Below are 25,556 nucleotides of genomic sequence, written 5' to 3'. Positions count from 1 at the left end.
TCCCTAAGCTACCTTTGCCCTTCCTAAGCTGGTTTCTTCATATGGTTGCAATTTTGCTTAAGCCACAGTTCCTGCTTTCTAGGATTTAGCTGCATAAGCCTAAGGAACTGAAACAAGTGGTTAATTTCTTCACTATGTGCAGGATTGTGTGGCTAAAACTGCCAGCTAGTTGCCGACTTGATTTTTAGGACCGCAGACACTTCCTGTTTTCTAGACTTGACTTTTTTCCTCGGTGTTCCAATGCCCTATTGAACTTCCAAGTACACGTCTCTTAAAAGTTATTTGGTTGTTGCAAAAACAACCCTATCTGAATCAAGATCTCGTGAAGTGTTAATACTACTTTATAATGCCTTGGTATGGCCACACTTGTAATACTGCATTCTGTTTGGTCGCCATGATGTAAAAAAGCTGTTGAGACTCTAGAAAGAGTGCAGAGAAGAGCAAGAAAGATGATTAGGGGACTGGAGACTAAAACATATGAAGAATGGTTGCAGGAACTGGGTATGTCTAGACTAATGAAAAGAAGGACTAGGGGAGACATGATAGTAGTCTTCCAATTTCTCAGGGGTTGCCACAAAGAAGAGGGAGTCAAGCTATTCTCCAAAGCACCTGAGGGCAGGACAAGAAGCGATGGGTGGAAACTAATCAAGGAGAGAAGCAACCTAGAACTAAGGAGAAATTTCCTGACAGTTAGAACAATTAATCAGTGGAACAACTTGCCTCCAGAAGTTGTGAATGCTCCAACACTGGAAGTTTTAAAAAAGATGTTGGATAACCATTTGTCTGAAGTTGTGTAGGGTTTCCTGCCTAAGCAGGGGGTTGGACTAGAAGACCTCCAAGGTCCCTTCCAACTCTGTTCTATTCTATTCTATTCTATTCTATTCTATTCTATTCTATTCTATTCTATTCTATTCTATTCTATTCTATTCTATTCTATTCTATCTTTTATCTGTTTCTTACAAAGTGAATAATGTAAATGTAACTTCTTTTGGTAACTTAAATCCCTTGCCCAAACTTCATGGATATGTTCACTATTTCAAAATAGAAATTTTGTCCATTTTGTTCCCAATTTACAAAATGGGGATTCTTTAACTAAAATAAATTACACTGCGTCTTCTTGGCTTTAGCACAGCTCATGCTTCTGAATACGAAATGCTTAAGGGCTATCAACCCAGTTTTTGTTATGGTAACTTTCAAAGAACTTTTAAGCTGTGTCAGAGCAGGCACAGTGGCTGCCTTATTTAAGAAGCCAAGAGCATGCTAAAGTGATTTGAAATATTTAGTTATAACATATACAGCAAGCACACCTACCACATATGAAAGCAACTTATCTAAAGGAAGGAACTACTAAAAAGGAAGTAAGAAGAAGAAAATAACACCTTTATTTTCCACATAGTAGACCAAAGGGCTTTAAGAAAAGACTTTTAGACTTATATACCACTCCATGCTGCTTTACAGCCCTCTCTAAGCAGTTTACAGAGTCAGCCTATTGCCCGCAACAGTCTGGTTCATCATTTTACCGACCTCAGAAGGCTGGAAGGCTGAGTCAACCTTGAACAGGACAGAATTGAACTACTGGCAATCAGGAGGATTCGCCTGCAATACTGCATTCTAGTCACTGCACCTCCACAGCTCCTTGTGCATTCATCTTTTATATGTTTAAAATATAAAATGTTTACATCATTCATTCATCTGTTATATTTTTCTCAGTTACTGTTGTCCCTGGTAATTCTGACTGCTTATATTCTCACACTTTGTCCTGGACTTACTTCATTTATTTTTCAAGGAAATAAAGCAATAACTGCTTTTGTTTATTTATACTAGCCATGCAATTCACATTAGACAAATGTTTCCTTTAGTTCCTTCAGTAGTCCTGAAGGGTGCTAACTGAGGTTACATCTGCTTTCTTCAACTGTTTTATCTTTCCTCTTTCTCCTTTCCTTCCTTTTGGCTCAGCCAGTCTCAAAAAACATATAAAATAAATCATATAGGGAAGAATGTAAAAATAAAATAAAAGTTCTATGTAGAGAATGGAGAAAATCTAAACTATCAAGAATTGTCAACAACCTGATGGCACATAATCAATTTATCAAATGCAGAGAATACAAAAGCAAGGTCTGTTCTGCAAAGTCAAAATTAGGCAGTGTTGTAGTTAAAATGCAAGGCAGCAAATAACAAAGAAGAGTGAGCATTTGTCCTAATGCCAGAAAAGGGATTAGGAACTCAGCAAGCACTTTTTACAGGGACCATACCTGAATATACTCTTCTTATGCAAGGAGCATCTTTGTATATACCAGTAGTCCTTTTAAAAACCTGTAATTTAAGCTTTGGCCTGAACAGCACAATTAGAAGCACTTGAACTATTCGTTTTTTAAAAAAAACTTCTTCCTATTGAGTGTGATTGGGTATACTTAAAGGTCAGTTCATTGTACTGAGAAGTGTGCATCATGAAATGGGCTTGATAATGTTCATTTTGGTGACAGGAAAGGTGCAAATCTTGGTTATTCTTACAATGTATGCTTTATTAGATAAAATATAGTGTATAATTGTCATATGATGTAGGTAACTGCCAACGATACGGAACCCCGATCTTGGCTGAAGACTCTGACCTTTCTCTGTTCTATTAAAAAGTAAAAGGTTTTTCTCCTCAGATTCTGATCTGTGCTATTTTAGAGTAAAGATTTTTCCTCAGGAAACTTAACACGCATTCAACTATATGCTTGACATAACCCACCTGCATGCTTTAGAAGCTTACTTGTATTAGCCAATTACTGCATTGTTATTAGGCTGCTACCCCTGGGGTAAACCAATCCTTGGACTTGTATGTATAAGTAAACTGCTACATTTATAAGAATAAACACAGTTGACTGAGAAAAGAACTTCTTGACTCAGGAGACGCTTGACTCAGGAATCATGTGTATGCGTCTTTGATTGCAACAATATACTAGTGGAGATAAATTTTAGCACCAGAATTACCACATATTAGCAGAGATAAAATGTATCAGAATAACAGAGTTGGAAGGAAACTTGGAGATCTTCTAGTTCAACCCCATGCTCTAGCAGAAGACCCTACGCCAGGGCTTTCCCAGCCTCCGAGACATGGACCAGTATCAGTCCGTGGGCTGTTAGGAACTGTGTTAAAGAGCTGGAGGTGGGTGGGTGGATGGCGAGTGAGGGAACTTTCATCTGTATTTGCGGCTACTCCCTATCGTTAGCATCACCACATCAGCTTTACCTCAGATCATCAGGCATTACATTCTCATAGGAGTGCAAACCGTATTGTAAACTGTGTACATGTGTGATCTAGGTTGCATGTTTGTTCTCCACCCTCCATCCCCGGTCCATGGAAAATTTGTCTTCCACAAAACTGATCCTTGGTGCCAAAAGGTTGGGGATCTCTGCCATATACCATTCCAGATGAGTGGCTGTCCAGTCTCTTCTTAAAAGCCTCCAGTGATGAAGCACCCACAACTTCTGGAGGCAAGCTGTTCCACTGGTTAATTGTTCTCAATGTTAGGAAATTTCTCCTTAGTTCTAGCTTGCTTCTCTCCTTGATTAGTTTCCATCATTTCTTGTCTTACTTTCTGGGGCATAGGAAAATAGGTTGACCCCACCCTCTCTAATTCTCTGCTCATATATGGCAATTCTGTGGTGATACAATTGTCAATTATTAGCAGAGATAAAATCATCATCATCATCCTCTTTTAACAACCCCATAATCCCTGCAGGGTGGAGTCTGGGCAACTGAATGGAGCGGAGTGTTTACTGGCTGGATGATCTTCCTGTCACCAGTGCGGAGTTTTATTCAGCACATATATTCTCAGTGTGCCCAGAGAGAGAAATATCTGTCTCTACCTAGGATCAAACTCACAGCCTCCTGAATGTGAGGCAACGACTCCAACTCTAAGCCACCACAACACTATTAGCAGAGATAAAATATAACGATAGAATTAGCATGATTTCACAGGGCTAAATTTATTCGATTTGTAATATCTCCTTTGCTTACCTGCTTTATAATGCCTCATTTACAGATGTTTATTTGAAGAGAAGCGGCAAATGGCAGATTGTGTATAAATCCAACTTTTAGCATTATGAATCTTCTTTATTTTATTTAATTCAGGTTGAATATGAAGGCTTGAAACATGAGATAAAACGATTTGAAGAAGAAACGGTGTTGCTTAATAGTCAGCTAGAAGACGCCATCCGGTTGAAGGAGATTGCAGACCATCAGCTAGAAGAAGCCTTGGAAACATTAAAGAATGAAAGGGAGCAGAAGAACAATCTGAGGAAGGAACTGTCTCAGTATATCAATTTAAATGATAGCATGTACAATAATCACATTAATATCTCAGTAGATGGATTAAAGTTTGGAGAAGATGGGAATGAACCTAATAACGATGACAAGATGAATGGACACATTCATGGACCTCACATGAAGCTGAATGGGGATTTTCGGACGCCCAGCGTCAGGAAAGGAGAATCGTTGCACCCGGTCTCTGATCTCTTCAGTGAGCTGAACATCTCCGAAATGCAGAAACTGAAGCAGCAGCTCATGCAGGTAACATGGAAGATTCAAAAGATTCTTTGTAAGGAGAGGAAAGGGTGCACTGCCGGGGGTTTGCAGGGGTTCGGGAGAGCCCCTAGCCAAGATTTTGTGCAGTTTGGAGAGCCCCCAAATCCCACTCCTGGCTGGCCCTAGCCACCCCTCCCCACTCCTTCCCTCCCAGGAGTCCCCACGCAGTCCATTTTGGATGCAGGTAAGTACAGGGCGCGCACGGAGGCTCGGGGACGATGAAAAACGGGTCTCCCAGTAGTTCGGGAAGGTGAGAAATGGGCCCGTTTCAGCTTCCAGAGAACCTCTGGAGCTTGGGGAGGCCATTTTCACCCTCTTGGAGGCTCAAGGAAAGCCTCCGGAGCCCGGGAAGGGCAAAACCGCCTTCCCACCATGGTGCAGGAGGCCACACCCACCATGGCCACGCCCACTGAGCAGAGAACCCTTTACTAAAATTATTGAAGCCTGTCGCGTTGAGCGACCGGTCTGTTGTTTAGATCTTCAGGTTGATTGCTGAATTCCTCTCAGAAAGGGACCCTCGCAAGGGTGAGATACAGAGAAGCCCTCGCAAGGGCGAAGTTTGGCAAAGCAGGACCCTATCCAGGGTGAGTTTAAGCAGCGTAACCCTAGCCAGGGTGATTGAGGGACTCTCGCAAGAGTGATTGCAAAGCTAAAAAGCAAAAAGAACACAAGACGAAGATTTCTTTAGGTGAGACAGCGCATTGCCTTGGGCAGATGGAATTGTCCCATTTGAGCCTGAGACAGATGGGATTTTCAGGCTGCTGCTTGCTCTACGCTGTGCTCTTTTATTATGCTGAAAAGAGGGGGTGAGGGGGTTTTACAGAAAGACAAAGAAGTTACAAACAGGCTTACTTGATACAAGTAACGAACTTCTGACCATTATTGATAAGCATGTTTTTCCTGTATTTTATCTGACACAAGCTTCTGTGATGATACATAGTGACTGCTATCGAATACACATCCTTTCACAGGCTTTTGTGAAGTTCTTATCAGAAGCCCACCCCAGAAAAGAGGCCACCTTACTTACAAATGTTCATATGGCGTGCAAAGATACCCAAAGCATTTATTTCTCTGAGAAAAATTATTTGCAGAAAAGAAGTAAACATGCCTTGAAAAAAAAAGCTGCTGCTTCTCCACTTCAAATATCTTAACAATATGGTTTCTTGTTTTGTGCATTTTTCACTTTGGAGTCCTTAGTGGTCCTTGAGCTTGGTAGTTTTCTTGCAGACTGCTTCATTACCAAACTAGGTAACGTCATCAGTCCTGATGACGTTACCTAGTTTGGTAATGAAGCGCCTGCAAGAAAACCACCAAGCTCAAGGACCACTAAGGACCCCTCAGCTACACATATTCTATCAATGTTTCACTTTCTTTGTCGGATTCAGTTTTGAATTGCTTCTGCCATTTTACTACTACTTTTTTTGTAGCCCACCTCACATAAAATAATAAAAATAATCCTGTTGGATTGAGCCAAGGTCCACCTAAGCCTAGCATTTGTTTTTCACAATGGCCAGTAGAGAGATCACAAGCCAGAATAGTAGACATTCCTTCTCCCACACTTATTCCCTGCAGCTGCTATTTAGAGGCAAGTTGTTCCCAAAGAGACCCCAAGAACTGCTCTCACTGCCTCACTCTGCAGTAGTTGTAGCTTCCAAAATGTTTTTCAAGAGAAGCCCCATGTAGACCACATTGAAACAGTCCGAGAGTGAGATGATGAGGGCTTGAGTGACTGAGCGTGTATTAAAGTTGGTCATTTTCTTCGTATTAGTGTTACATTTATATCTATCTTAATACTTTATAACTTTATGTTTAATACCTCCCCATTCATTTGGGAAAGGCAAGAGTGGTCAGTCACTTGCAGTTTGCAAACCCAACTGAATGGACAAAGGCCCAAGTTATGGCTTTCTGATGCTAACAAAGATAATTGCTGGCTTTGGTTTGTTTACTGGGAGAAGACAATTGTTATATTGCCCTCTATCTGCATCTGAATGGGTGTCCTTGCTTTAAGGCAAGAGAGCTTATTTACCTCCTACAGTCCTACTTAACAGATATTTTGATCAGTATTTCTGATGTTCTTTACAGAACCTGATTGTCTTTTGTAATGGAATACTTTACGGGTCTATTTTGCACTTTAATATCCTGTTCCTGTCCCATCTTTTGCCTTTCTACTTTTTGCCCCATCGTTTACATGACTAAAAAAAGGGATTTTCTGTACCTGCTGTGAGTAGGCAGGTCCAATACTGTGAACCAATGAGTTTTTATGTTTTCCTTCTGTCCCATTTATGAATGGTGATGCTGAAAGTGTTGCGCAATTATTCCCAAGCATACTTTTCTTCCATATAGAATGAATTGGGAAAAGCTATCTACGTCTTTTATGTTCTGATTGGGTGTGGGAACAGCAGGCTAGGAATCCAGAGTTCCTGAGATTTATTTATTTTATTTTGTCAATTGATTATAAGATAACAGGTATTAAGTATCAACATAGTTATGAATACATGAAATGGATACATATAAGAAAAAAAAAACAATAGGACAGGGATGGTAGGCACGTTGGTGCACTTATGCATGCCCCCTACAGACCTCTTAGGAAAGGGGTGAGGTCAATAGTAGACAGTCTAAGGTTATCCCTTATACAGATAATCATTTAATGGCAATTGCCATGTCTTATGTTAATGCATTCCTCAAGTTAATTCCTTGTTCCAGTAAGATTCATTGGATGACTTGTGGCTTCAGTATTTGTACAGGGAAAGAAAACAAATTCTTCCTGTTGATTTTCTCCATACCATGTACAACTCCCTATACTTTGAACATGCAGCCCTTTAATAATAATTTTGTAAACCCAAAGAAGCTTTTTTCTTGTAGGCAAAGGATACAATCCCTCTACTCACTTTGGTTGTCCTCTTTTACATTTTTTCCAGCAACCCAGAATTGTGTATCAACTTCTAGATTTTATAACAGCATCTATGATCTTGGTGGTTTGATTTTCAATCATTTTCTTTGGAGGGGCTTCACAGATTTCACACATGCTGCATACTAAGTAGTCATTATGAGATTGCAGCAGGATATAAATTGAACCAGTCAATCTTCAGCTGTGTTCTGGTTATATTTCCATTAAACGTTTTCATAAATTATTTTGTATGCATCAAGAGGTTTGAAAAAGTAATGACTACACTGCAGCAAACTAAGTTTGGTTTCATATCACTCATCAAGCAAGTTAAAATGTTTCAAATGTTTACACTTGAAATGGTTGATTTTTGTCAGTGTAAGTTTTATAGTTAAATTGTTAGATTTTTTTTAAAATGCACTAAAATATTCATTTGAAACTGTACATTGAAGTTTTTCAAGGTTGAAAAAATTATGGACAATGTTTGATACCCCTTAGTCTCATTTTAATAGCTGACTGTATTCATGAGGAGGTAGAAGGAGTGACTTACAACAGTTCACTTAGTGATGGTTCAAAGTTACAACGGCATTGAAAAAAGTGACTTATAACCATTTTTTTCACACTTACCACCATTGCATCACCCCCATGGTCATGTGATCAAAATTCAGATGCTTGGCAACTGACTCACACTTATGACAGTTGCAGTGTCCTGGGGCCAGGCGATCACATTCTGTGACCTTCAGACAAGCAAAGTCAAACGGGGAAACCAGATTCACTTAACAACCACATTACTAATTTAACAACTGCGGGGATTCACTTAACAATTGTGGCAAGAGAAGTCATAAAATGGGGCAAACCCATTTAATAAATTTCTCACTCGGCAACATAAATTTCAGGCTCAGTTGTGGTTGTAAGTTGAGGACTGCCGTTGGTCGTGTTGTTGATCAGCTTGCACAGCTGTTGCTGCAGCATTAGATGCTTTAGGATAGCGTTTCTCTCAAACTTGGCAACTTGAAGATTAATGGCTGGGGAATTCTGGGAATTAAAGCCCACGCTTCTTCCGGTTGCCAAGACTGAGAAACTTTGCTTTACGATAAGGACAAAACAGTAATAAAAGAGACATACCACTCAAGCTATTTCTATTATCTTAAGCATTTAAGTTTTTTTCAGGTGATAGAAAAGCGAATCATGTTTTATTTATTTATTTAAAAAGACTTATATTTTATACACAGTCCACTTGTCCGCCAAGTAGCATTTGAAATAGTGGATTTGAGAAAGCTTGGATTCTTTTAGCTGTATGCGGTTGATTCTGAAGTACGACTGAATGAAGAGGACTATTGCTTCTTGAACTGTGCAGCCATCCATGCACAGATACATGTAGTCCTTGACTTACAACCACAGTTGGGACCAGAATTTCTGTTGCTAAGCAAGGCAATTGTTAAGTGAGTCAGACTTCATTTTGCTACCTTTCTTTGCCGCGGTTTTAAAGAGAATCAAGCAGTCATTAAACAAAGCCGGCTTACCCCATTGAGTTTGCTTGTGGGTACCCTTTGAGAGCTTCATGCAATGAAATTTCATTTGAACGTATGCCAATTAGTGTATATCCAAATTGACAATGAAGTTATTCTAAGTCTAAGAAGCCAGCTAGGAAGGTGTTGTGGCTCCTCGACTGCTGGCCGAGCTAGCTGCAGAGTCAGATGAGGTGGAGGTAGAAGGAGAGCCTGGGCCAGATTTGGAGCGTTTGGAAGGCTCTGATAAGGAAACAGCATCCGAGACAGAGGCAGAGCCTGGGCCTTCTGTTCTCCCCCAGGTGGAGTGGCAGCTGTCTTTGGGGCCTGAGCTGAGTGAGGGGGACAAACAGATGGGGGCTATCCCAGATGCACATATGTGCAGAGAGGAAAGGAGAGGAGAGCAAAGGAAAGCAATAAGCCGGCTCTCAGGGAAAGGCAGACGCAGACAATAGCCAACCCCTCCCTGGCTGGGCAATAAATAGGAGGTGTTTGGGAGTGACCAGTTGTCATTTCCAGTATATAGCAAGCAATTTGGATTTCTTGGCTAAATAGGTTTGTTGGAACTAATTACATTTGATTTTTTGTTTATCCCTGTGAATAAAAGACTGTTACTGCCCTGTTATAAAAAGTGGGTTGTTTTACTCATGCATAAACATTTTATCACTACTTGCGAAGGCTGGGTGAGAACAGACGGTGGCAAATTGCAACCACATGATCCTGGAACATGCAACCATCCTAAATACATGCTCATTGCCAAGAACCCAAATTTCACATGACTATGGGCATGCTGCGACAGTCTGAGTGCAAGGATCAGCTATAAGTTACTTTTTTTCAGTGCCATTGTAACTTCGAACAGTTGTTGAACAAACGGTGGTAAGTCAAGGATACTTGTACAGGTAGTTCTCGACTTACAACAGTTCACTTAATGATCGTTCGAAGTTACAACGGCACTAAAAAAGTGAGTTATAAGCTTTTTGCATTCTTACAACTGTTACAACATCCCCATGGTCATGTGATCCAAATTTGGATGCTTGGCAACCAACTCCTATTTATGACAGTTGCAATGTCCTGGGGTCATGTAATCTCCTTTTGCGACCTTCTGACAAGCAAAGTCATTGGGATAGCCAGATTCACTTACCAATTTAAGAACTTAACAACTGTGGCAAGAAAGGTCATAAAATGGGGCAAAATTCACTTAACAAATGTCTCACTTAGCAACAAAAACAATCGGCTCAATTGTAGACAGAAGTTGAGGACGACCTGTGTAATGTTCAATGTTTAAACTGCACCTTTAATTATAGGGGCCCCTAGTTCTTGTACCCCAGATTCTTTCTGGAAATATTTACATCCTTTTTCTGGGTTATTGCAGGTGGAGCGTGAGAAAGCTATTCTGCTGGCTAATCTTCAGGAATCTCAGACCCAGCTGGAGCACACCAAAGGGGCCCTCACTGAGCAGCACGAACGAGTCCATAGGCTCACTGAACACGTCAACGCAATGAGGGGTCTGCAAAGCCACAAAGAGTTGAAAGAAGTCGATTTTGAAAAAGGCCGAGATTCTGGGGAAGAAACCCATGATTATGAAGTGGACATCAATGGCTTGGAGATCCTAGAGTGTAAATACAAAGTAGCTGTTACCGAGGTGATTGACCTCAAAGCTGAAATCAAAGCCTTAAAAGAGAAGTACAATAAATGTGTTGAAAACTACACCGAGGAAAAGGACAAGTACGAGAGCAAGATCCAAATCTACGACGAGCAGGTCTCCAGCTTGGAAAAGTCAACGAAGGAAAGCCATGAGAAAATGGTACAGATGGAGAAGGAGCTGCAAAGGATTACAGGCGTTGCCAACGAGAACCATAATACCCTCAATGCCGCCCAAGATGAGCTGGTGACTTTCAGCGAAGAGCTGGCTCAGCTCTATCATCATGTCTGTCTCTGTAACAATGAGACTCCTAATAGGGTTATGCTGGATTACTACAGGCAAAGTCGAGTTACTAGAAGTGGGAGCTTAAAGGGACCTGATGATCCAAGAGGACTCCTTTCTCCACGCCTTGCCAGGAGAGGAACGGCACTCCCTGTAGAAGTCAGGGTGCCAACAGAACAGGGTTCAAAAGAGAGCACAGAAGCCAATAAAGAGCCAAGTCCAACAAAGACCCCCACTATTTCTCCTGTCATTACAGCCCCTCCTTCTTCCCCGGTTTCTGACACCAGTGACATTCGGAAAGAGCCCATGAATATTTACAACCTCAATGCCATAATACGGGACCAAATCAAGCACTTGCAGAAAGCGGTAGACCGGTCACTGCAGCTGTCCCGGCAGCGTGCAGCAGCCCGTGAACTGGCACCCATGATTGATAAGGACAAGGAGGGTTTAATGGAAGAAATAATGAAACTAAAGTCCCTGCTGAGTACAAAACGGGAACAAATAGCAACCCTCCGGGCAGTGTTGAAAGCCAACAAGCAGGTAATTTGGAAACTCTAATTTCCTTTTTTTAAATAATGAGGTGTATAATTTATGGATGTTAAAATAGCTTAAAGGGCAATTTTACAATTGATTTTAAATCTTCTTGTTGCTGTGTTTACTTTTGAGCTTCTTGTGAAATTAAGCAGTGGGATATTAGGTTTGTATGAGGTCCCAGAAGACAAAAAAAGCAGGTACATGTTGCTAATTACTTTTCAAATCAACTTGGATTAAATTGGTACCATTATTCTGATACTGTTAGAAAATTCTGGTCTGGTTTCAATCTGGATCATGAGAGAAATATGCCAGGGGTAGGATTCTACCAGTTCAGACCGGTTGAGGGGAACCGGATGTTACATTTACATCAGGTTCGCCAAACTGGTATTTGAACTGACCATGTTCCCCCTCTCTACATGGCCCATTTTTGATGCATGTAAATGCAGGGTCTGTGCGGATGCTCTGGGAGGGGGAAAAATGGGCCTTCCGGAAGTCTGGAAATGGGCCTGTTTCTGGCTTCCGGAGAGCCTCCAGAGCCTGGGGAAAGCCATTTTTACTCTCTCAGAGACCCGAGGGAAACCTCTGGACCCTTGGGAAGGTGAAAAACGGCCCTCCAGGAAGTTCTAGTAGGCCACGGCCACCATGGCCACGCCCACCCAGCAACTGGGCAGCGAACCTGTTGCTGGGTTTTTTGAACCCCACCCCTGAAATATGGTATAGGGTCTCCTGCTTGAGCAGGGGTTGGACTAGAGGACCTCGAAGGTCCCTTCCAGCTCTATTCTGATTGATTGTTTGATTGAAATGCACTGGATGAGGCTGCTTGGAAAGAAAGTACAGGTATTCCTCAGCTTACGACCACAAATGAGCCCAAAATTTCTGTTGTCAAGTGAAACGTTTGCTAAGTGAACCTTGCCCCAGTTTACAACTTTTCTTGTCACAGTTGTTAAGTGAATCACTGCAGTTGCTCAGTTAATAACACGGTTGTTAAGTGAATCTGGCTTCCCCTTTGACTTTGCTTGTCAGAAAGTCGCAAAAAGGTGACCTCATGATCGAAGGACGCTGCAACCATCATAAATATGAGTCAGTTGCCAAGCATCTGAATCTTGATCCCGTGACCACGGGGATGTTGAAATGGTCAGAAGTGTGACAAATGGTCACAATTCACTTTTTCAGTGCTGTTGTAACTTTGAGTGGTCAATAAATGAACTGTTGCAAATTGAAGACTAGCTATAGTTTATTTGATAGCATAGAATTCAACAATTGAGGTAGTTACAAATTAGGGGTGTGGTTGAGACTGGTCACATTATAGGAAAATTGCTCCTTTGTGAAACTTGTGAATGTGTCATCTGAAATCTTTATTCTGGTGGGCATGCAGCTCCAGTGGAGGAAATTGTCCTTATCTCACTTCACTGTGTATATAGATCTTTTCCCTTTTATGTGCGCCTATAAACTAATCTTGGGGCACCACATTTGTGCATTCAGGAAAGCTCTGTACATTAAAGGGATTTTACCTGTTTTCTATTCTTTGTGAAAGAGATGTTTTTATCAGTTTTAGCCTGGCTGAAACAATCTGGCTATTAAATATCGGCCAAAAGGAATTTAAGGAATTTTGCTCCATTATTTCTTCTTACTTACAATCTGGTATATTCTGGCTTCAGGTGAGGCTGTGAGTTTCATAAATAAAGAGGGTTACAGGGCTGGCTTATGAATATGATATTTCATCCTACAATACTATTTCACGAAGTTCCTGATTATGGAATTGTTCATATTTAAAGGGTCTAAATTTCAGAAATTAGATCTCTATAGTTTAGATATTTTGAGATATTGTGACATTGTTTGATTGTTTTTTTTTAACACGTTGTGGATTCTTTATTGTTGAAATATATCCTTGATGTTTGTTGAGACATTTCTCAGGAACATTATATTAATTTCCAAAATGAAAATAAAGTATGGATGTTAAAATTGAAAAGTTAGCATCTCTTAGTGAAAAAAACCAATGTTACAGCCAAATCTACAGTTTTATACTTAACTGGAAAAATTTACAGAGCTGCCAACTGGAAAGTAAAATCTAAGAACCAAAACAAATCGCCTTATGCTACCTAGTGGCCAGTAGAAGTGAAAACTGGGTATTGCTTTTGCCAAAAGAAATAAGAAAATAATCCTTTGATTTTAATTTTAATCATGATTTCTCATCTATTTTATGCTTAGTTCATCTGGTTTAAAGCTATATACAGCATGCATATATAGGATATATATTTTTATAATTAATATGATTAATTATGCATATTGACCTTCAGAACTCCTGGTGTTGTATAATAAATAAGCAAATGCTCTCATATTTAGAATTTTGTTTATTGAATTTTGTGGGGGGTATACTAATTGCATTCTGATCAGTAAAGTTTATCCATGATCTTGTAGTGCTATTTCTACTCAGAGTGGATAGTCCTTGTCTTACGACTACAATTGAGCTCAACATTTCTGTTGTTAAGTGAAACATTAGTTAAATGAGTTTTACCTCATTTTATAACCTTCTCTGCCACAATTGTTAAGTAAATCACTGCAGTTGCTGAGTTAGCAACATGATTGTTAAATGAATCTGGTTTCCCCATTAACTTTTCTTGTTAGAAGCTCGCAAAAGTTGATCAAATGACCTCGGGGCACTGCAACCGTCACAAATATGAGGCAGTTGCCAATCATCTGAATTTTGAACATGTGACCTTGGGGATGTTGCAGTGACTGCGTGAAAGATGGTCATGAGTCACTTTTTTCATTACTGTTGTAACACTGAATGGTTACTAAATGAACTCTTGAAAGTCAAGGACTACCTATAATAGTGTGATTTAATTAAAAGGAGTATAAATTTCTATCTTGTATCCATATATATGGCTAGTTGCTGATCAGCTTAATTTCTGGGCTGGTCTATATTTTCCATATGTTTATACTGCCATAGGATTAATTGTTTTACTTTTCTCTTTCTTCAGTGACAAATTTGTCTGTTTGTTATTTTAATAACATAGGTAAAACATTTCAGAAAGCATATAATTGATTTTTTTCCTGTATTACTCAATATATACCCAATATTGTCCTAATTCCATAATTATGAAAGCCTAAATACATACTACCACTACATGGACATACCTCAATCCTGCACTAGCATATATTATGTGTCGAATGTTGGTATGATTCTTACAGTAGTCTTTCCCATAAATCAGCCTTCCTAGTCTGGTGCCCTTCAGATGTGATGGGAGAGAAGTCTAACTTAAAATTATCTTAGTTTTAACTATAGTATATATATCCTTCAAATTCTCCATTCCAATACATAAAATATTTTCTTAAAATCTTCTACTATAATCACATGTCACTAAAAAGTTCCTTCCATTTGAAATTCCTAAACTTTATTCTCCCTCCCCATCTTTTAACATCTTAATGGAGAATAAAAGAAGGAGATTTTCTCAACATGTATCTCCTTTCTAAGTCGGTGTTTTTCAACCCTGGCAACTCCCAGAATTCCTTACCCAGCATAGTGAGGTATTCTGGGAGTTGAAATCCATAAATCTTAAGGTTGTCAAATTTAAAAAACACTGTTCTATATTGTTCAGTTGAGGAAGTCTTCTTGCTTCCTTTTAGGCCCTTTATGATTAATTATATTAGGGTTACCTTTCTTTCCAGCTAAGAAAAAAAATTCCAAGTTTTCTTTCATGCATGTTTTTAAGACCCGTATCTTTGTTTCAGACAGCAGAAGTGGCCCTGGCGAACCTGAAGAATAAATATGAGAACGAGAAAGCCATGGTAACAGAAACGATGACTAAACTGCGCAATGAATTAAAAGCTTTGAAAGAAGATGCAGCAACCTTCTCATCCTTGAGAGCCATGTTTGCAACCAGGTACAGAAACAAAGTGTTAAGACAGGAGTTTAACTGGTTGAGCAGGAGTTTAGGTTTGGCTCTGCATGGACAAAGAGTCAAGAACCAAGTCTCCTTGAGTCACACTTCTATTCAGATTTGAACAAAGATGGGTCTTCCCATAACCCAGAATGATGTCAAGCTTTTATTCTTTCCTGGGAAGCTTGTATTCTTTACTGGGTGTCACAAAAAGGAACTAACAAAAGTCTGCTCAGCAGTAGGTAAGCAAAGTACCGAGAGACCCAAACACCCTCCTCCTAGTAATCAACATTTAAGCATGTTCTTCTAAGAACTCCTGTGGTTTTGCTTATCAGTCTTCTCCATATCCAGGACAAATGCTTCCCATTTCAGCCAATTCAATAGAATTCTTTATTGGCCAGGTGTGATTGGACACACAAGGAATTTGTCTTTGGTGCAGATCCTCTCAGTGTACATAAAAGAAAAGATACATTCGGTCAAGAATCATAAGGTACAACACTTAATAATAGTCATAGGGTACAATAAGCAATCAAATCATACTAGGAAACAGTCAATAAAAGGATACAAGGATACAAGCAACAAAGTTACAGTCATAAGTGGTAGGAGATGGGTGAAAGGAAGGATGGGAAGATTAATAGTAATAGTGATGCAGACTTAGTAACTAGTTTGACAGTATTAAGGGAATTATTTGTTTAGCAGAGTGATGGCGTTCAGGGAAAATTGTTCTTGTATCTAGTTGTTCTGGTGTGCAGTGTTCTAATAGCATCATTTTGAGGGTAGGAATTGAAACAGTTTATGTCCAGGATGTGAGGGGTCTGTAAATATTTTCACAGCCCTTTTTTTGACTCATGCAATTGTGGAAAGGGAATTTCATGAAGGCAGTAGTGTCACACACAAAAACAGGAAAAGCCCAAGGGGAACATCAGGTCAGCCAGAAAACAAACTTACATAGGAAAAGGAATCAGATAAAAAGTATTAAAGAATCCCTATAGACAAAAGCCTAAGTAATTAAGAAAACTAGACAAATAGGAAAAGGAAACAAAAGTTAATTTAGAAAACCCTTACAAACACAGGACATACCAAATAAGCAAAACAAACAGACAAAAGACACAAAATATAAATTACAAAAGGGACAGACAGGAGATTGCCACAGAACAAATATGAAAAACTATCTAAAAGAGATTACAGAAAGCCAATAATACAATCTGGCCACCCCGCGGAGTTTGCCTTCCGCACCCCGCGGAGTTTGCCTTCCGCACCCCGCGGAGTTTGCTCTCCGATGGAAATAAAGACAAACTCAAACAGGATTTGAAACATTAGGCACAAATACAAACTCTCACACAAAATCAACTTACAAAGGGAGAAAAGGGTATAAAAAACCAGGGACTTACCATAAGAAGCTAGCTAGCCCAGGAACGCAGACTTCTCGCTGTTCTCCGCCTTCCTGAAAAATAAAAAGATCCAGCTTTCAAGCAGTTGTCCGTATCCTTGCGCCGGAGCTTTCCCAGCAGGAAAATCTAATCCTCGAAAGAAAGGCATTTTGACACCTTTCAATACAGTATACAGGTCCTCAATGGAAGGCAGGTTGGTACTAATCACATCCCAGACATAAACTGTTTCAACTCCTGCCTTCAAAACGACGCTATAGAGCACTGCGCACTAGAACAACTAGACACAAGAACAGGTTTTTCCCAAAAGCCATCACTCTGCTAAACAAATAATTCCCTCAACACTGTTCAACTATTTACAAAGTGTACATTAGTATTACTGTTAATCTTCTCACCACTCCTTATCACCCATCCCCCCCCACTTGACTGTTTCCTAGTATGATTTGATTGTTCATTGTACCCTATGACTATCATTAAGTGTTGTATGTTATGATTCTTGATTCTTAATGAATATACCTTTTCTTTATGTATACTGAGAGTATTTACACCAAGACAAATTCCTTGTGTGTCCAATCACACTTGGCCAATAAAGTATTCTATTCTATTCTAATTGTTTTTTCTGCAGTCCTAACTATCCTCTGAAGTCTGTGTCTGTCTTGTAGGGTTGCAAAACCAAACCAGACAGTTATAGAAGTGCAGATGACAAACTCAATAATTCATCTGTAGAACTGCATCAGCAGCTCCTTGGGCAGCTTGTGCTTTCTGAGTTGGCACAGAAAGAGCATTATTTGTTGTGCTTTTTTGATGACGTTTTTGATGTTAGGTGTCCATTTTAGGTCTTGAGATATGATAGAACCTAGAAATTTGATTCTTTTCTGTCCATAGTATTAATTTGTGAAGGTCACAATAAAGTCAGTAGGGATGATTCCTTTCCTTCCTGTTTCTTTTAAAAATAATAATAGAATTGTTAAATTATATTTATTAAATATTTATTTGGAATGTTAAAAATGAGCATAACCTGGACTTGTGAAGCTAATAAGAAAAGAAAGTGGACTTCAAGATGCATTGGTGGGGAAAAAAATTACTTAAGAATACACTAGCAATTGGAAATGATCCAAGAATTATTTTATTGAAATTTAGCAAGTTACAATGAGTCTTTGTTCTTCAGCTATCAAGAGAGAAGAACATCAACTAAACTCTTATAAAGAGTTGTAGAGATTGAAAAATGAGCATATTACACATTTGGCCATTGACAAATAATTGTTTTAGCCCTGATAAGGGAGACAGTTAAGGGTACAAAGGAATTTGAGGGCCCCTGTGAGAAAGAACACTTTGTTATGCATAATACTTAGCCTGTGAGAACTTGGAATACCAATAAAGTTGATGGTTAATCTAATAGTTTAGAACGAAGACAAAACATGATTTAAAAAAATATCCTCTAAAATGTCAACCTCTTTTAACCTCATACTTTATCAAATTAAACAAGGTTTTTTTAAAAAGTTATTTCTTTTCTTGGTTATTTTTAACTTTAAACAAGGTTTATGAGCTCCATAAAAGAAGCCGCTGCCCTTTGCTTTTAGTGAAAGGAAGCAATAAAAAATGTAAATTAATCTTTCAAAAGAAAGCCTTCACTTATACTATTTAGTACTATTTTACAATTCTATTGATGCTGTATGTTGCATGCACAAAACTACCATTCTTATTTCTCATTGGTTTTATTTTATAACCTCTTGCTTAAATTAGCCATTCAAACATTTGTAGAATTAAGTTCAAGCCCTTGATAAATAATGGGGTCAGACTCCACTTAAATGCAGCATAATGTGATTTTCTAAAACTTAGCTTGTAAAGGATATATAAGCAAACAGGCTCTATTTTCAATAAAATTACAGATGCTTCACTCAGTGACTAAAACAGTAACACAGTATTTGACTCTCTGGAAAAATGCCATTTTGGTTTCATGGATATTTTCTGCTTTAATTTGTAAATGATCATCAAACATTAAGATATTTTTTTTTTAAAAAAAGAAATAGTCATCCTCCTGAAAACAGCCCAGGTAAATGTAGCAGAACTCACTTTCAAAGTAAGAACTATACTAGCAACAAACGCCAACAAAGGAAAATTGCTTTCAGTACCTAGCTGTTCTATGAATACAAGGAAACATGGAAAATACTTTTAAATAACAAAATAACGGAAATAAATAAATGGAAATCGAAATAAATAAATAGAAACAGTGCAAAATACCTCTAGGCTTCATTTCACAACCGCTTTTCAGAATAGTTCTTTTTAAGTATTTTGCATATCAGTGTCTCATTTTTAGAAGCACCTCTTGATGTGTCTTTTCCATTCAGATAGTTCCGACTTATTGCAGAAGCTAACGTGTAATATGGAACAATTATTTGGCCTTTATGACCTGCTTTGAGATGGTCTTGCATATTTCCTATTCATAAATGTTAATACAGTACTTTCACATTAATACACGGCACAGAGGGAGAAGAGAGAGCTAAACACTTATTAGACACTATATATCAGAGGTCTCCAAACTTTAAGACTTGTGGACTTCCAGAATTCTGGGAATTGAAGTCCACAAGTCTTAAAGTTGCCAAGTTTGGGGACCCCTCCTATATATAATATATAGTATCATATTGGTAGCAACATGACAAGGTATTAAGAGTACAGATAGCCCTCACTTAATGACTGCAATTGGGACCATCAATTCCATGACTTAGCACCACAGTCACTAAGCGAAGCATCATGTGACAGCAACAGACTTATGATCTCACATCCCCTTTGATCATTAAGTTAATCATCATGGTCTTTAAGTGGGACTTAAAACTATTTTACTTCTGCTTTCTCTGTTAACTGCGTGCTGCAAGCCAGTTGCAAAGCACACCAATGCAATCATGTGGCTATGAGATGCTGCCGCAGTCATAAATGCAAAGTTGCAAAGCTTTTTTTGTCAGGGTTCCAAGTAATAAATCCATGGCAAGCAACTAAATTCCTCAAAGAATACTTGTAGAGTTGTAATTGCAGGAATGTTCCAATTTTGGAATGGCAAACCTCAGATAAAGAATGTTTCCAAGCAAATACAACTCAGGCAAACAAAGTCACTAATCTATGAATAAAGGAGGATTAGAGAGGGGAAATAGACATATGTTTATTTTATTTATTTATTTATTTATTTATTTATTTGATTTGCCAATTGTTTACAAGATAATAAGTATAAGTGTATACATAGTTGTGAATACATGAAATGGGTACATATAAGAAAAATAAAAGAAAAAAAAAGAATGTTAGACTTTAACTAGAGATAATTAATTGTATAGATTACTGTACTAAACAGTAACGAAAGTTAAGCAGTAACCAAAGTTAACCAATGATGGAGGATAACTAAAAATGTATATAAATGCAAGACTATACTCCAATAAAGATCATCATAATTCAGTTGTTCATGATCAAACAACTCGACTGCCTCGACATTACAACAAATACTTTTATTGGAAATACCATATTGGCACATCTCTGGTGAAAACCAACTCTGAAAACTCCTACAGTTTTCACCTAATTAAAAGTGAAAGATTTTCTACTGTCTCAAAACAATCTGTCACATGGTCCAGTCACTATGCGGTCTAACAACCGGGTAACATCTCTCTGCTTTCCTCCGTCCAGGTGTGAGAATGTCCTTGGTTCCCAAGAGAAAGTATAATGTTTTGGCTACAAAATCTCCTCTATCTCAAATCCCCCCTCCCTATCCCTCAGCTGCCATGTGGCAACACCGAAGTGGTCAAAATAGCTTCAATCAGGCCAGCTTCAGGGTTGACTTTTTTTTTTTTTACACACTGTCATAATTTCGAACTGTTGTTAAAGGACACAATTGATAATCAAGGACTATATTTCATTACAATGGGTCTCCCGGTGTGCTCTGACTTAGGCAGCTCTTTTAAGGCAGCTCTTTATGTTCTCTTAAAAGAGAACATAAAGAAGGATATAAAAGATTGTTCTTTTGATAGTGAAATGTGTGTATTAATGAAAATTGCCAGATCATAAGTTTATCCATCGGTCATTCACCCATATTTGTCAAGCAGAAAATGTTGTCTCGCTTGCAACAAAACCACAGCGGAGCTATGGGAAGCTAGAGGTTTAGCAAGATGGGTTAGCAAAGTATGTGTAATAATCCAGCTCCTTTAACCCAGCAACAGGGGAGGTGGGGGTAACTGGAATTCAAAGTAACCAATAAAATGCTGACAAGTTATATTTCTGTGGTTTAGTACTTCTGAAATGTATAAATGTGGTGTCAAATCTATAGAAAAGCGTTCAGATGTTGCCTTGGCTAAATAGCTCTGAACCTTTGTGCAAATAAAACCATTTCTGATTCCAAGGTCTGAGTCTTGTAATTTCCTGCAACACTTTCTGTTATGGATTTGTGTCCCCAGGTTATTCTTAGTTCATTTGGTTTGAAAGAAGAGTAGATAGATTATATCCATGGTAGAGATTAGGGCAAAAGATGTGCCAGAAAGAACAAAAGCTGCTCTAGAATGTGTGGAGGTGTAAACAACTCAAGGATAGTACTCCTTGAAGAAATGTCCATTTGGCAGATTTGCAACTTTAGCCAATGGGAAATTCCTTTTTATCTTGAAGTGCCTCGAAGGAATTTTGATGCTTCTGCAACCCAGAGGAATTGCTTTTTAGGACTCCTCTCTCCACTTTGAAAGTGTTGATGCTGGTGTCCACATGGTTCATGTTTGCAAAAGAAAAAAGGCTGGCCAGGACGTATGCCCAGACAGCTTAACCTGTTCCTCTTTCCTTCTTTCCCTCCAGATGTGATGAGTATGTCACCCAGTTGGATGAGATGCAGAGACAATTGGCAGCTGCAGAGGATGAGAAAAAAACCTTAGATTCTTTGCTGAGGATGGCTATCCAGCAAAAACTCGCCCTGACTCAACGCTTGGAAGACTTAGAGTTTGATCATGAGCAGTCCCGGCGGAGCAAAGGCAAATTTGGGAAAACCAAGATCGGCAGCCCTAAAGTAAGTGAGGAGGCATCAGCCACCGTGTCAACCATAGACACTTTCCTCCTGCATAGTCAGGGCCCACAACCACCAAACATACTGGTCAGCAGTGGCACTCAGAGGAAAAGGTATGCATGCAGTCCTATTTATAGTACAGTGCAATGGCCTGACTTGACTCAAGGTCATCCACTGAATTGCAAATACATTATATATATTTATGAGAAGAGGTTGGGGATGGGGAGGAGAGAAGTAATGGCTTTTCAAACTGTAAACACGGGCTGTTAATTCCATCTGTCATTTTCTTGTCCCTTTTGATACGGTCGTAGTTCATGCCGTCTTAGCATTTTCAACATATTCTGTATGTCTTGAATGCCTCTGTTTGGGTAGAACTGACTACCTCAGGTGCAGGGCTGAGCCTGTGTTGTAAAAAAGCACATCCACTGAAAAAGGGAACATTCTAATAAAATTTGGTGCTAATATATTTCCCTCAGTGGGTAGAAGTGTTTTCATTCCCATGTGCTTCTCAGTGTATGTGTCAAAAAAAGCACAAAGAACGAGCCTCCAAGATAAACCCATATATGATTATCCTGCTAAAGGCCGCACTACTGTAAGGAACAATTTCCAACAACCACTTCAAGTGTGTATTCCTACAGGTTTAGTTCTGTTCGGTGTAACTGTTAACCACAATTATGTAAATATGTAGGAAGTCTCCATTCTAAACAAAGAACAGACGGTGACCCACCAAGCCATACACAACGATATATTTATGATGTTGATTTGTAGTAGATTTACGTTGCTGTGGAACAACGTTAATTCCTGGCAACATTCACAAACCATCTCTAGTGATGCTGTCCCTAGTGTGATGAGTGGCAGCAAGAATAGATTGTATTGAATGAATGCCAGGACATCACAATATTGACTTGGCTTGATTGATCACTCAAGTTGAACCCTTTACCTGTTATTTTTCCTGAGATATACAAAATCCCTCCCTAGCATTCTATTATGGGGTGATAGCATACTATTATGGGGTGACAGCAATTATAGAAGATGTTAGCAATATTTTGGGTGATTTCTCAGGAGGGTGGGTGATGTGTGATATTTAATTCCAGGGGCCATTGCTCAGTAATTAAAGTAAAAACTCTTTTGTTTCCGTATGTATTTTTTTCTTGGATCTTCTGCAAGACAATTCTCACCTTCCCCTTGTGATCAGAGCCATTCCAGGACTTCAGGGACCTATCTACTGCCTTTATTAAGAACCCCCCCAGATCACACCTCCACAGAGTCATTTCTTCTGAGGGGCCCCATTTCCATGAATGAACCCTTCCATGGGCACCGTCTCAGCAAGGAAAAAAGGTTAACCGTAGCCATCCCAGGTAAACATTTTTTCCTTGGGCACATGTAGTGCAAAATGATTAGCTTAAGTAGAAGGGGAATCCTCTCCAAGTGCTCTACATGCCATCTTTAATTTGGACATATGCTCACCTCTTCAGAAATGAGCATCCGCAAAGTACTTTCCCAAAGCTCATTTTTGACGAAGCAGATGGAGGGTTTAATACAAAAGATCTTCTACTTATTTAAATTTCTACTAAACAAAAGATATAGTGGTTCATATTTCTCTCTGGTGAAGGGTTAGATCGGTGTTTCTCAACCTTTGCAACTTCAAGGTATCTGGTGGAATTCTGGGAGTTGAAGTCCACGTATCTTAAAGTTGGGAAACACTGAGTTAGATAGTGATTTAGAAGCATCTCAGTGAAATAAGCTTCCCTGGGCCTTCTTCTCTCATTATGAACTAAGTAACTTGTAGACTTTCTAGCTCATATTAAGCCAAAGTTATGTGTTTTGCCTGGATTAAATAGCAAACATTAAGACAGATTTCCCACCCACCCCCAGTTCAGAGGTAAAAAATACTCTCTGGATAAATACTGAAGGCTGCCAACCACAGGAAAAATGACAGATAAGATCTTTTGCCCCAACATTAATTCAAAATTTGTAAAAACGGTTTATGAAGTCTCATGCAATGTGACCAGTGCTCATAAAACTTTAGCCACTAACTTTTAAATTCCCTTTCTATATATCTGTGTATAAAACATATGGGCAAAACAAAAGAGAAATATAGAAAAAAGAAATCTTTTGCATACATACTCCACTGTACATATAGAATATGATGGATATATTTTTATTCAGAAAATAGTGTTAGTCTTTTTCTCAAATTGCATTCTGTAGGAATGTTTTGATAAGAATAAGTGCTTACTTTCCCTGTGAATCATGATTAAAAATAGAAGCTTAGGAAAGTACTTACTATATACACAAGGCAGAACCTAACTTATTAGCTCTAAAAGAAATAACTTTTTCATAAACTGATATATGGAGGGCTTTGGCTGTTCTAGACCTTGGATTTTCAACAATCTTCTCCTAATAGAGTTTAGTCACTTATGCCAATCAGCTTTGCTAGTTCAAAAAGGGTGAAAATGTAACCAGTTTCCAAACATTAGTATAAATATTCAAAGAAGCCATGGGTTTACCATCGGCAGTTACTGACTCTCAAACAAAATCTTTTTATATATATTTTTTTGCAATTATTCCCAACCTGTAGCCATGATTTAAACTTAGTTTAAAATGCCAGTGTGCATTTTATGTCCAAGATTATAATCCTAGTTTATTTCTAATTGGTTTTCAAGACTTGATCCTTGCTAATTTGTAAAAGTATGAGAGCAGAGAAGATAAAGAAAAAAAATGTTGCTTAAGCTAAATTGCTTTTTATTGCTACTCTCATCTCCATTTCTTCACTTTTCATCCTCTTTCAACATTCAGGTTTCCTTGCTCAACCCTTTCCTTATCTAGCATTTTGGCAATGTCAGAATGCTCCCGCTTTTTTTTTGCTGTGGCTTTTCATAGAAAAAAGACTATTGCTTTTAAAATGTAGATAGTACTCATTTAGAGCAAAATGAAATTTTTTTAAAGGGGAGCAAGTGTTGATACTCAGCATTGATTGCAGATTGTTTAGGATGGGTTTGATGTTTTATAGACTAATTTATTTAATATCAACAAAACTGGGATTCCTCATCCTCATCCTTTTTGACCTGGGGCACATTAATCAGTTAGATAAAATGCTATAAAGTGATTGCCAGGCCAATCAGAAAACGAACTGCTGTCTACAGAAATATTTGTAGTGATACATAGGCAGTCAAAATATAAAACAGATTTCTTGTTTCAACAGAACTGGTTTTTAAAAAAATAAAAAATGGTTTAGTTACAGAACATAAATAAAAGACAGGGCTGAAGTCTTGTTTTCTCTCCTTCCTCCACAAAGCATAATAAATATCACTTTCACAAAAGAGAACTTGTAGTACTTCAACCACTCTCCTGTTCAACTTTAAGTTGTTGTGTGCAAATGCTGAAGAGGAATCATCTTATGATACAAAACTGCCCTATTCCATCTTGGAACTCAATGGAATTCACTTTTTAATAGAACTACAGTCTAAACTACTGTATTGGATATGAAACAGAACAATATCAACTTGTCCATTTTTCAACAATCTCAAAGAACCGAGGTTTAAAAATTGTCTAAATATCTTCTGAGTGGAGACCACAAAGAACAAGGTTAAATATAGTTTTAGGTGCTTGCTTTAAAGAAAAATCTTGCTATACATTTGCAGATCAAAGCATAGTTTCAGAGAATATGTATGTGGAGTATGTGGAGCTCAAGAATAATTAGTTTAGAAAAAAGATAGATGTTAACTAATTAGTATAAATAAAAGCTGAAAAGTCATATTGACATAGTTTCTTAGATGGAGAACCTTGACACATTTCAAGCAATTGCAGTGGTGTCACTCAACCTTTTTATAATTTCCACATTTGA

General features: G+C 38.6%; 1 protein-coding gene across 6 annotated transcripts in view; it reads left to right on the top strand.

The window, feature by feature from the left end:
- The window catches only part of BICD1 (BICD cargo adaptor 1), a 155,821-nt gene that overhangs the window by 80,199 nt on the left and 50,066 nt on the right, over positions 1-25,556 (top strand). For 3 of the 6 annotated variants that reach the window (XM_087968538.1, XM_087968537.1, XM_087968536.1), the window contains exons 4-8: positions 4,121-4,558; positions 10,338-11,429; positions 15,156-15,307; positions 21,508-21,825; positions 22,880-23,070. In XM_087968538.1, the coding sequence (XP_087824664.1) occupies positions 4,121-4,558; positions 10,338-11,429; positions 15,156-15,307; positions 21,508-21,825; positions 22,880-23,070 (2,191 nt within the window). Of the gene's footprint in view, positions 1-4,120; positions 4,559-10,337; positions 11,430-15,155; positions 15,308-21,507; positions 21,826-22,879; positions 23,071-25,556 lie in introns of those variants that run through there. The other 3 variants (XM_087968540.1, XM_026695086.2, XM_087968539.1) reach the window with 2 other exon arrangements.

The sequence above is a fragment of the Notechis scutatus genome, chromosome 6 (assembly GCF_049901735.1).
Source record: "Notechis scutatus isolate UNSWTSFEM ecotype Mainland chromosome 6, rNotScu1.2, whole genome shotgun sequence".
Classification (NCBI taxonomy): Eukaryota; Metazoa; Chordata; class Lepidosauria; order Squamata; family Elapidae; genus Notechis; species Notechis scutatus.
Note: the sequence above shows the minus strand (reverse complement) of the source record. Positions and strands in the feature narration are given on the sequence as shown.